At 52.7% G+C, this 12,144-nt stretch overlaps 4 protein-coding genes across 4 annotated transcripts; 3 read left to right on the top strand and 1 right to left on the bottom strand.

Moving 5' to 3' along the window:
- Positions 1-57: 57 nt before the first annotated feature.
- On the bottom strand, positions 58-2,202 carry ASPSYDRAFT_1181333 (DUF3712 domain-containing protein; the record flags this gene model as incomplete). Its single annotated transcript, XM_040840370.1, has 4 exons — positions 58-1,230; positions 1,276-1,400; positions 1,453-1,880; positions 1,958-2,202. 4 exons carry the CDS (start codon positions 2,200-2,202, stop codon positions 115-117), a joined length of 1,914 nt encoding a protein of 637 aa, XP_040700989.1. The 3' UTR covers positions 58-114.
- A 658-nt stretch (positions 2,203-2,860) lies between these two features.
- Positions 2,861-3,727, top strand: ASPSYDRAFT_206329 (oxygenase MpaB family protein; the record flags this gene model as incomplete). The annotated part of the gene is made up of 1 exon (XM_040843900.1): positions 2,861-3,727. The coding sequence occupies one exon, from the start codon at positions 2,861-2,863 to the stop codon at positions 3,719-3,721; it is 861 nt and encodes a 286-aa protein (XP_040700988.1). The 3' UTR covers positions 3,722-3,727.
- A 429-nt stretch (positions 3,728-4,156) lies between these two features.
- Positions 4,157-7,234, top strand: ASPSYDRAFT_181585 (Zn(II)2Cys6 transcription factor). Its single transcript, XM_040843506.1, has 5 exons — positions 4,157-4,589; positions 4,671-5,094; positions 5,143-5,837; positions 5,883-6,071; positions 6,120-7,234. Exons 1-5 carry the CDS (start codon positions 4,438-4,440, stop codon positions 7,099-7,101), a joined length of 2,442 nt encoding a protein of 813 aa, XP_040700987.1. The 5' UTR covers positions 4,157-4,437; the 3' UTR covers positions 7,102-7,234.
- Positions 7,235-7,311: 77 nt separating this feature from the next.
- On the top strand, positions 7,312-9,628 carry ASPSYDRAFT_47479 (uncharacterized protein). Its single transcript, XM_040847435.1, has 2 exons — positions 7,312-9,395; positions 9,444-9,628. Exons 1-2 carry the CDS (start codon positions 7,425-7,427, stop codon positions 9,522-9,524), a joined length of 2,052 nt encoding a protein of 683 aa, XP_040700986.1. The 5' UTR covers positions 7,312-7,424; the 3' UTR covers positions 9,525-9,628.
- The last annotated feature ends 2,516 nt before the right edge of the window (positions 9,629-12,144 follow it).

Raw genomic sequence — 12,144 nt, 5'->3', positions numbered from 1 at the left:
ATAGTATATACTCGTCACGTAGCTGACCCACGGCACTAAGCGACCATGTACGTGACGAGTATATACAATATATTACTTCGTATTATACATATTATTCATATATTCATGAGGGTATTAAGCACTCGTAGAGTTCCTGCCTGCAATATCATCGACCACGTCCCTGAAGTTATCCACCGCTTCACCCAGACTCGTCGCATTACTATTGTCTGCCAACCCCCCCAGGACTTCGCCAACATTCACATCCCCAATATTGATCTGATCCAGGATACTCCCCAGGTTCAGACTCTTCAGCCCCTGCACAAACCCATCAACCAGACCACTCAGATCGACATTCTTGAGCAAGCTGCCCACGCCATTAATAACAGCCCCCCAATCCAGATTCTCAAAGATTGCCCCGAAATCAACCTTCTGCAGCAAAGGCCCCAGATTATCAAATATCGCCCCAAAGTCGATATTCGACAGGATACTATTGAGATCCAGCTTGTCCAGCACGGGCTGGATCTGCTCCGACAGTGCACTCCAGTCGACGCTCTCGAGAATCGTATTCAGCGTCTGCGACAATGCATCCCAGTCGATATCCTGCAGCAGGTCCGCGACGCCCTGCAGGAGGCTATTCCAGTCAATACTCTGCAACAACCCTGAAAAATCAATACTCTCCAAGAAATCACCCAAGTCAAGCTGCGAGAGGATACTCCCCACACCAGCCGCGACTTTGGACCAGTCAATCCCTTTAAGAAGCACATTCAAGTCTTCCGCTTTAACCATCTCACCAAGGTTCAAGTTATTGATGATATTGCCAACATCATCAAAGAGGGAATCAAAATCCACGTTTTTAAACAGGGTTTTGAAATCCATCTTGTTGAAGATATCCGTCACAGCATCCATAACCCCGTCCGAGCCCTCACCCAGAAAATCACCTAGCGTATCAGTCACGATCTGAAGCAGCGGAACGCTCGCTGTAATGGTGAGGTCGTTCAGCACGCGCTCGAAATACGGTATATGTTCCCCCGCGTAGACGGTCTGGTTCCCCGACGCAGAGAGCGCTATCTCGCCGTTCCTCAGCGATTCCTTTTGCGAAGACAGGATAGGCCCGATGTTGGAGATTGCGGACGAGACGTCGGCGATTCCGGTGAATGCCACGCTGTTGTTTCCGGGCTGCAGGACTACGTCTGGGAGGAGGGCTGTGCCTAGAATTATGTCTTCGGATTTGAGGTTCAGGGTTACGTTGCCCTATACTGTTAATGATACTTCACTATAGAATGAGAGGGTATGTACCAGTGCAAAAGTAACGACGGAGTGGTTTGGCAGGGTTGCTTTTCCGCGTAGATTGGATCCATTGTTCATAGCTGGTAGTAGGAGGGCAGCCTCGTCGATTGAGAAGCCGCTGAGTTGGTCCAGCCCTATCCCATGTTACCAACGAACGCAAAAATATCAAGTGAATGAAGGACATACCGTCAAGTTCCACATCTTTATCAAGGGTAATCCCCGCCTTCAACGCCCCAATATAAGCCGTCGTCTTGCCAATAGCAGATAATGTAAACCGTTTCGAGTAAACAGCTTTTGTCAAGGACTTGACAAACTCATCCTCGTCAAGAACAGGCGTATCCTCGCTCGTAACGCTGATATTCGTCTTGCCCTTGACGGTTTGATCTGGGACGGGGATGGTCAGGTAATTGACCTCCGGGTCGGAGTCTCTATTGAACAGGTTCAGGTCGAAGGCTTTGAGCTTGACGCTTACGCCTGGCAGGGGGATCTTCAGCCCGGTGCTGAGCGTGAATGTCACGGCGTCCGGCTTGGGGTCTGTAATATCCGCTCCGTAGACGGGGAGGTTTGTATCTTCCACGAGACGCTGGGCAATAGCAGGGATTGCAACCAGGAAACTATTCAACTATCAGTATCATAACATGGCAACCGTGCTTCTAGAACGTGGACCCTGAGCAGATCCAAGGCGACCTACAAAACCGGCAGGAAGATAGCCAGGAAGATAATCCCAGCCAGCAAGTAGCAGCACCAGAAGCGCGCAAGATGCCGCTTCATCCGCTTCCGCTTGCTCGGCTTCTGCTCATCGGCTGCGACGTCCTCGATGCGCTCGACCTCTGCACCCTCGGCATCGGCGGCTTTGGAGCCTTCGGGGTCGCCTCGATTAGCCCCAATGGCTCGCTTCTCGGCCATCCGGGCCTTGTATGCGTCTCCCACCGCCATGGTAGTTGTCGGTGATTAGGAGAAGACCACAGAGAGAAATGCAAATTTAGATGGCCTGACCTGGCGACCAAATAATGAGGGAAGCAGGGACGGGCACGCAGTGGGGTAAAAGGGGGTGGTGACCCTTGCAGTTGACGACCAGAACGGGGGTTTCATTTATTAATCTGGGGAAAGGCTTGACTGATTCTACACGGGGTATCTCATCTATCCACGGATACAGTTCGCATATACTCGCCTAGTATTGGACCTTGGGACGAATGTGGAGGATCGACAGCACCCCCGCTGTCCAGGGTTCATATTCATCTCGCCATGATTACCCCAAGCACTGACTGATCACGAAGCTTTTGGCCCGATAGCACACGAGATGATGACTCGCAAGGATGAATCGAATGCAACTAGCCACCTCGCTGCATCACGGCTGCCAATCAGGATCGCTGGGCGCCTCGACGGACGGCAGCCCGGTCCGCGGCTCGTCTACTACGGCGGTATACATATGATGCCGCTGGACGCATCTTCTGATGCTATCATCTCGCAGAGGTTGCTCATTTTATATGTCACCATGGTCGTCGTGCTCAGATCTCCCTCCTACTCCACTGTCTATCTAGTTCAAGTTCTATATCCATAACCACCATAACCACTCTACCACCACAACTACACCATGTCCACCTCTACAGTATCCGACCTGGAAAAGCAGACCCAGGACACCGACCTGATTGTTGCTGCCCTGGAAAACCCCCAACACATCCAAAATGTCGTCAGCGAAGCCATAATCCTAGGCGGCGGAGCAGCCGCCATCCTACTACAAGTCGCCCACCCGGGCGTCGCCAAAGGCGTCAACTACCACAGCAGCTTCGCCACGCGCCCTGTCGACAGACTACGCACGACAATGACATACGTCTACAGCATGCTCTTCGGGACACCGTCCGAAAAGAAGAAGATCATCGAGCTTGTCCACCGCGCGCACGCCTCCGTGCAAGGGCCAGACTACCAAGCCGACGACCCAGCCGCACAACTCTGGGTCGCAGCCACGTTATACGGCGTGGGGATCGATATCTACGAGCAGATCTTTGGGCCGATGGACGATGAGCGCGCGGAGGAGGTCTACCGCGAGTACGTCGTCCTCGGAGCATCCCTGCGTGTCCCGCCGGAAATGTGGCCCAAGAACCGCGAGGCTTTCTGGATATACTGGGACGAGCAGGTTGCGTCGTTTGAGATCTGCGACGAGGCCAAGAACGTCGCGCACGATCTGCTGTATAATCCCAAGCTGCCGTTCTATTTCAAGGCGCTGATGCCGACGCTGCGGATGATGACGACGGAGATGCTGCCGCCGAAACTCAGGGATGCGTATGGGCTGAAGAGTACCAAGGGGAAGAAGAGACTTTACAAGTCGACGATTGTGCTGACCAAGGCGACGTATCCGTTTATGCCCAAGGCGATTCGCAGGTTTCCGGTCAAGTTCTACATGAAGGACATGCGCAAGCGGATGGCCAAGTATGGCGAGGCGCAGCGCAAGATTTGAGGAGAGAAGATGTTTCGTATTTATGCTTAGAGTTTCGGATGCCCTGTCATGTTGATTAGAATGTCCACTTGGTTATTAATTATTATTCGCATTGCTTCCCCAACGTGGTCTGTCTGAGTCAGGCTGTACCGTTCAATTAAACGAGTCGGCCAGGACGCGGGGTATACCGTGGGGAGGGCAGTATAGCTCAACGGCTGGGCCAGTCCATCGTAGATTGCCACTGTCAGTCAATCAGTTCAACTGAGCTAAGCGAGATTCGTAATCGCAGGTTTATTGACTGGCAGAAAGGCGCTGTCAGGTGCACCATCTTGTATGACGTTGAGAGTGCTGGTGGGGAGGCTGGAGTCAGAGGCCCTGAGTCAGGGGGAAGCCCTAACTCTCTTTGCTGGGACTGTCCACGCATCCTCGCCATCCTTCATTTCCACCCCAGACCAACGCTCTCCTATCCCCCGCAGCCTCTTACTATCCGTGCACTGGGGACCCGCTGTTCCTGCGATCGCCAGATTCAGACGGTGTGCACCTGAGAATCATCGCTGACACCGCGTCCAAAAGTCATGGCTGACCATTCAGCCTAGTCGCATCTGCCGTGCTTTTCCCTTGTCTATCGCTTGTCCCCCGCAGCTGGCTCCTTCCACCTCCCCTCTCCACGTTCACTCGATCTGCATCGCGGCTTTTGCTTGCCCATCCCGCGTCGCCCTTGTATTTGTTTGCCAGCCATGCTGCGACGCACGAGAAGAGCGCCCAAGGCGTGTTCCTGGTGCCATCACCGGAAGGTACGCTGCGATGCCTCTATCAGGGGCTGTCCCTGCACGCGCTGTCGCCAGGACGGCAGGCCAGAATGCGTGCTGCGAGGCAAACTGCCACGGAAGTAAGACGGCAATTCAATCCCTAGCTTGTGATTGTGAAGTTCGTGCGACCGAGATGAATGTGATCTATTAACAACGTGCAGTTTCACTGGCTTCGTAGGTTCCCAAAACGGTAACCAGGACAGCAGCACTATCAACCAGACGAACCCGCATCTCGAGCGCATTCGCGCCCTGGCCTTTGAAGCTGATGGACGAGACCTTGGCCCTGCCCTCTCTTCCACTACCTCTCTGCCTGGTCATGTCAGCTTCGCCAACTACCACTTCCTCGAGCTGCGGGGCCTGACGACGCTGGACCGCGAGGACCTCGCCTTCCTCGCTGCCAAAGGTTGCCTCAGTGTCCCAGAGGAATCTGTCCTCGACGAATTCATCCGCCAGTACTTCCTCCATGTCCACCCCAGCTCCCCCGTAATCGACGAAGCAGAGTTCTGGCGCGTATACCGGGACCCTGCAGCGGGCAAGAAGATCTCGCTCTTCGTCTTCCAGGCGATCCTGTTCGCCGGTTCTCCGGTACGCTTGTCTTTCGTAGTTGAGATAGTCTGTATGCTGATTCTGTAGTACATATCCATGGAAACAATTCGCAAATGCGGATGGACCGACAAACGCAACGCCCGCAATGTCCTCTATAAGCGCGTCAAGGTTTTGTATGACCTACATGCAGAGGACCGTCCACATTCACAAGCCCAGGGCTCAGTGCTTTTGACTCTACATACTTCTGCAAATGAGCCTCAGATTAGCAGTCTCTGGCTGACGCGCGCTATCCAAAATGCTATGATCATCGGCTGCCAGCCTGGTCCAATCGAGGATATCGACCCGAGTCTAAAGAAGCGCCTTTGGTGGTCCATTATCCTGCGCGACCGCAGTCTGTGTCTTGGTCTGCGTCGGCGACCACAAGTTACCTCGTTTGACATGGGCATGGTCGCCGAATTACCAGACGAAGACGACTTTGCGGATGAAATCCATACCTCGCCTGTCTACAGCCCCGAGGTCAAGCGGATGATGCTCAAGGTCCTCCAAGAGCAATGCCGACTGGCTGTGCTGCTGTCTGAGATGATCACATTTGTCTTTGCGTCACACGGCATCGCAGCACCGTCCCTGACACTGGAGCAATTTCAGGAAGAGCTGGCGAAGATAGCGCGCACAAAGGCGGCCATGCAGCGATGGGAAGCCCATTCGCCTCTATATCAATGGACGGAGGGGAAGGCACCAGAGGCCGTCACGCTGTTGACGAATTTCACGTACATGTACTACCAGTAAGTTCTTCATCCCAATAATCTGTGGCCAGTGCTAATTAGCAGAACTGCGCGTATTGATCTCGCACACTACGAGGCCCTCCTGCTTGAGAATCACCTTATGTTCAGCGGCAAGAACTACATCAACCAGATCTGGAATGCAGGGAATACTCTGCGAGATGCCATGGCCCGTCTGACCAGTATTATGGAATATTTCGGTCGAGAGGGACGAGCCCAGAATCTCCCTCTCAGTGTGTATGTTTCTCATACCCATCTTGTGTTCGCAGCTAGCTAACATAACAGTCTTGCATACGTTGCTATGCCTCTCGTCCTCACAGCCATTGATCTCAAGCTCTCCCCATCAGCATCAGAAATGGACCGTCGTCGCCGCCGTCTCGAGTCCCTAGGCGAGATCGTGCGCCATTCCGGGCGCGTCTACGATGTCACCGACTTTGTCACAGCAGGGACAAACCACATCCTGCGGCTCGCTTATATGACCTCGCAACACCTCTTCCTCCGGTGGGACCAGGATCAACAGGGCCAAATATCCGGGAACCGAGGCTCCAGCCCTCCACAGCAGTCCAGCTCCACGGGCAAAGAACTAGTCGAGTCCTCGTCTGCAGGTCGTGCAAATACATGGCACGAAGCGTTTTTGAAGTTCCCACGGGCATACCTCCTTATTTCAACGTCAGTAGACTACAGTCTTGCTGTCGGGAGATTGCCCTACGATAACGCCCTCCCGGAACTCGTGCGAAGCATCCCTCCTATCGGGATGAGCATTCGACTACCATGGACGATTGACAATCCACCAGTACAGATTCCAACAAGCAGACGCCTCACGCGCTCAGACAGCCTTCCATATATTCAGACCGCGGCAACACCGGTAAGCGCTACAACCGAGCAAACAAACCATGACGTGCACACTCTACCGGACGACGCCTCAGTCCAGACAAATCTAGCCCAGCAGCAGAGTGACTTTTCAATCCCTCCCCAGGCAACGAGCACCATGCCGCTTCCAGATCCCAGCGAGACTGAGAACGCAATTCCCGAGCTAGAGACCGGCGACAACGACCAAATCAACCTTGATTACCTGTACATCGAGCCGGAGAGCGCGGAGGGGGAGCAGGCAGAGTTCGACCGCATGCAGTTCCAGCAGCTCGCGCAGGGATTCGACCCTTTGATTTCGTCGTGGGTGCAGGAGTATTTTGGCGAGGGGTTATCGCCGCCGCAGCAGCAGCAGCAGCAGAGTCCGAATATGGAGCTGGATGGGTTGAGCTTGAGTTGATGGATTTACGTTACTGTATCTTCTACTTCTATTCATCTACTCATTACTTGGCTAAAATGTAATTACCATGAAGCTATGACGGAGTTAGGGTTATCCACTTTCAGTCTGCAATCACATGTGTTCTCGGCCCGCGGAATGAATTCAGCGCAGATTCACCAATTAATTAAGGAGTAATAACTGGGTCTGTCTTGGCAGTCCAGACCCCTGACAGACTCTATCATCTTCAAATTAATTCCCCCGCATTCCTCTGATAAGGGAGTCAGTCCCTCCAGCCAGCTCAAACTCGCAAAGCTCCTCACCTTGCAAAAAGCAGACGAGACGGGATGCGGCTCTCTCTCGTACTTCTCTCGCTGGGGATTCCCCATGCTGTCCTCGCCGACCCACAGCAGAACCCCCTGGACCTACTCAACAACGTCGAGGGGCTATCGAATCTGAAGAAATTCGTCTCTATCGCATCGACATTATCCTCGTTAGTAGATGACAAAGAAGCAGACTCATCGCCTCCTGAAACGCAGCAGCAGCAGCACAATGCTCGGGGGGAGGATTCGGCGGATTCTGCGTCCGACGATGCTTCCGACCTGTTGAATGGCATCGATCTTTCGCAGATGAAGAATGTCGCCTCAGTCGCGTCCACCTTGTTCTCGCTTATGGGAGATAAAGACGGTAATTCTGGTACTGGAGAGACGAATCAAGCTGCCAATGCAGATGCAGATGCAGATGGAGGCCAAGGCGAAGATACCTCCGACATTCTGCAAAAGCTCAGCACCCTGCAGAATATCGCATCGTTTGCATCGGGCATCGGCTCACTTCTTGACACGGATGACGCGGAACTAGACGTTCAGGATGAAGATCCCAAAACTCCGCCGGAAATACCAAAGGTTCAACCACCAACAGCACCATCCCCAGTATCAAAAGAACCAGAACCAGAGCCAAGTCCACAAGAAGAACTCAATTCCACACCCGAAGCACAAGACATCCTCGCTCGCATTGAAGCCATCCAGCGCCTAAATACCCTCGTAAAGAAACTCACCGTCCTCACCGACGAGAAAAACCCCAAACCCGCAACCGAGCGCCTGCAGCTCCTCCTCTCAGACCCAGAATTCACATATACACTGGGCTATGTCTTCGAAAACGGCGGAAAGGTATTGACACCGGAAGTCGTGGCTGCTTTCAAGGTATTCCTGAACACCAGCCCCGCAATCCCCGACGAGTATCGCGCCGTCGCGGTAGGCGTGCTGGATACACTCAGCAGCGTATTCAGCCCCGAGTTCATAGGATACTACCGCACCGCAAAAGAGGGACTCGACCGCGCAGGTGTAGATCTAATCCCTGCGCTGGAGTCCCTATGGCGCATCATACAGTGGGCCAGGAATACGCTGGACCCGGGATACATCAAAGCGCTAAATAAGGAGGTTATGCTGTGGCATAAAGCTCTGACATCAGAGCAGATGGGTGACTTCGTCGCATACGTAACCGATGAAGAAACCCTCGGCCGGCTTACGGCTTCTGTGGCCCGGTTCAGGAAGACATTAACCCCTGAGCGGGCGCACCAGCTGCATGACCTGTTCGAGGACCATGGGATATTCGATCACGGGGAGCTGGAGTACCAGGCGTACGGGCACGTCATGGGCAAGAGGATTAAGTTTTATTTTGCTTCCGAGGAGGGGCTTTCTCAGGTTGAGCGGTTGCTTGATGTGCTGGATGGGCCGCTGCTGCAGGGTCAAACGATGGATGATGTCGCTGGGATACTGCAGACGCGAGCGCGCGTGCTGACGCCGTATATGGAGGATGACCTGGCGACGTTTTTCCACCTGTTTAGCCAAGTTACAGATGTCGTAGATATTTTGGAAGAGATTCTACGAGATATTGTGGCTCTGGTGCGGCCGCTCTTGGACTTTGATACGCGCGCCGCTCGCGTTCTGTCCTGGGCCTTCTGGACTGATCTCAATCTGATCCTGGATAAAGTTTTGTCGGTCCCCGGTTCTTCACTTACAACTTTGCAGGAATTTCTCGCTGCGCTGTCCAAGATGCTCGAGCCAGAACGGGCGAAGGGGTTGCGTCTCCTGATTGCCGATGCTTCAGGGGCACCGCGTACCCCTGGGTCCGAAGGTTTTGATGTCCCAGGGAACGACAGCGCCGTGGATACAGGCAGGATGATGGGAGTGGTGGACGCGGAATCTGAACTGGCACCTGATGTGACGGAGGATGCGTTGCGTATTCTTCACGGAGCTGATTCCATACTGGCACCTGGGCAGCTGGACAAGACGCGGGATACAGTCCAGGTGTTGAACGAGGTACGTTGTCGTCGAACAGGATTACTGAATTCGCACTAACAGAAGCAGGCTGGCGAGTTTCTTGTAAAGGTTGTCCGGGTATTTGAGGATGATGACGCTGGGGGGTATGTCCGTCACGACGAACTATGACTATGACTTTGATGTATTATACTTCTTAATGATCAGGAGCAGTCTTTTCAGGAACTCTATTGTTACTCTTACCACATCGTACTGCAATATGGTTTGCAAGCCCTCTTTTATATCTCGCTTTCCCTTCTCCTTGCCTCTTCTCTTCCTCTTTCCTCTTTCCTCTTCCCTACTCTCTTCGCCTATACTCTCTCAGACCAACTGCGCTACACAACAGTTTTATATCTGGTTCAGCTTTCCCAGTACCGTCTGCCTATAAACCTCGTTATCGATATATCGCTCCTTCCAGCGCATATCAAAATGTTCACCTTCCGCCCAACCACGCCTGAACCCCGTTACTACGCATACAACTGGGCAGAGTGCGGGAACAATCAGCCGTTGCGTGAGGAATATCTTTCCCCCTACTTGCGCTGCCCTTACTCGGCCATGACCACTGCCCCGGGCCCTGGAAGCGATGCGGCTCAAATAGCATCCGCGTACATTAATAAAGCCACCATAGCCATGTCCTGGGAGATGGACGACGTGGTTCATATGGATGGTAAGCCCCGGAACCCGCCTCCTTCCATGCACAGACATGTTCCGGCCAGGTTCACTATCTTGGGGACAAGCAAGTTCCAGACAGAGGCCTACGTGAGCTACAAGGCCAAGGCCGACGCCGAGGCCCAGACTGCTTCTGAGAAGAAGAAAGATAAGAAGAAATCAGACGGTGGAGGCCAACAGCCATACAAACCAGCCCCCACCGCGCAAAACCCAGCCTCGGCCCTGGGTGCTATCTTTGGAGATTATATGCATCAGCCAGGATACCACCCATGGAGGCGCACTCAGAAAGCCCATGCCGCAGCCCACGCCTACGGGTCCGTCATCCCACTCGTATCCCATACCGCACCACCCCCGTCAGAAGACGACTTGGAACCCAGCGAACTTCTGTCCATGATTTACCATGTTGGAGATTTCAGCCTCGACAACTTCAGATACACATACACCCTCCACCGAGCCGGAATCAACGTCCTCCCGCTGCCAGTTGTATCTCAAGAACTCCCCGCCAGCGACAGCCGCCGAAAAGCCTTTATAAACTACAAAAACGAAATCATGGCCAAAGTGGACGACATCCTCGATCTATACCGCTTCCCTAAAATTAGATTCATCCAGCCCTGCGGACGCAAACGCGCCCTGCACCTCATGGAGCGTCCAGTCCCAACCATCGTGATCTCCGTGATGATGCCCGCGGCGAGTCCCTTGGACATGAAACTCGCCGTGCGCGAGATCGCCGTCATGCTCTATGGAGAATTCGGTCTCCGCGGGGTCGCTATCGAGATTATACACCGGGCACTCGAAGACCGAAATGAGCATCCAGTCCCCGTGCCGCCGGACCCCAGTGACAAGAATAAGGAGAAGCTGCTGGACTGGAGATGCGCGTCGCTGATTACACCGCCACTTTGGCTTTTGAATGCGCTGGTTAATGAGAAAATGTATCGCTGGGATCCCCATACCTTGGAACTTATCCCCCTTCCGGAATCGGTATGAATGTTCATTTCATGGTCTCTTATTGGCATTTACTAACAGCTCTCTAGGAATGGTCCGATCCCAACTAGCTTCAGTGGGCGCCTTTCTATAAGAGAGCCAGTCGCTGTTCTCTGTGTAAAGCAGCAGATGCGGCTGTCTCTGTTGCTGCCTCTCGAGTCCCGGGTGTTTGGAAGTGCTTTTTTTCTTTCTTTTATTTTATTTTTACTGACGTTGGGTTAATTCTGTCCTGGTCGTCTTTTGTCTTCTCCTACAGTCTTCGTTTTCTTTTACCTGTATTTCTTTACCAGAATGACACTCGTATGATTTGTTCACCTATGTCCTAGATCAGAGTAGTTTATTCTTCTATCTAGTGCCATACTTCTATTTCTAATAAGAAACCACAAACCTATCTACCGGCGACCCCTCTAAACTCGCCATCGCCAATGAGTCAATCACTGTCCGGCCACCGATATCTATACTTTATTCAGGGGTCAGGTACGGTTGCAGATGGTGGTGGTCTGACTATGTATAAACTTAAACTTAAAAACTCAGGGCACGGGGGTTTTCCCGGGTTGCTTTCAACAGCCATCCTATCTTTTTATTCTATCCAGTACGCTATCTTGAACTAATGTTACGGATAGTTATCAATCGAAGAGAAATGGTCTGAAAGAGAAATAGTCTGAATATATCGGTATCTGTGCGAGTATACGGCCACCGTTGTTAATTTCCGTTACGTATAGATCAGTCAGGAACATAAACCCTAATTCCGTCCCTGAGGAGGGAGAATGAGAGAGCAACTCTAATCGGACGCACTCGATACTTCCTTGTTAGAATATGGTGTGACATTGTGATGTGATAAAAACCATGGCATGATCATATTGCTCTCAGTAAAACTTTAGTCGCTTATTCAAAAGAACTCAAACAGGAACAGATCCTCGTCAGCAACATTCGACTCAGCTTAGCTTTGTAGCGCAAGGCTCGGCCGAGCCGTCCAGACACCAGAGACATACGAAGTAGGCGTCCAAGGTCGGGTGAGACAAGACATGACTCTGTCAGTCCAAGTCAGCCCTGAACTCTCCACCCAAATATTACTAACTGTACAAGGGTATTAAACTATCCT

The sequence above is a fragment of the Aspergillus sydowii genome (genome assembly GCF_001890705.1).
Source record: "Aspergillus sydowii CBS 593.65 unplaced genomic scaffold ASPSYscaffold_8, whole genome shotgun sequence".
Lineage (NCBI taxonomy): Eukaryota > Fungi > Ascomycota > Eurotiomycetes > Eurotiales > Aspergillaceae > Aspergillus > Aspergillus sydowii.
Note: the sequence above shows the minus strand (reverse complement) of the source record. Positions and strands in the feature narration are given on the sequence as shown.

What these genes read in the sequence shown, in the direction of transcription:
- ASPSYDRAFT_47479 (XM_040847435.1), top strand. Translation starts at nt 7,425, where the DNA reads ATGCGGCTCTCTCTCGTACTTCTCTCGCTGGGGATTCCCCATGCTGTC. An exon ending in CAGTCCAGGTGTTGAACGAG is followed by an intron (nt 9,396 to 9,443) that starts GTACGTTGTCGT and finishes TAACAGAAGCAG; the next exon opens with GCTGGCGAGTTTCTTGTAAA.
- ASPSYDRAFT_181585 (XM_040843506.1), top strand. Translation starts at nt 4,438, where the DNA reads ATGCTGCGACGCACGAGAAGAGCGCCCAAGGCGTGTTCCTGGTGCCAT. An exon ending in CGAGGCAAACTGCCACGGAA is followed by an intron (nt 4,590 to 4,670) that starts GTAAGACGGCAA and finishes AACAACGTGCAG; the next exon opens with TTTCACTGGCTTCGTAGGTT. An exon ending in TCCTGTTCGCCGGTTCTCCG is followed by an intron (nt 5,095 to 5,142) that starts GTACGCTTGTCT and finishes CTGATTCTGTAG; the next exon opens with TACATATCCATGGAAACAAT.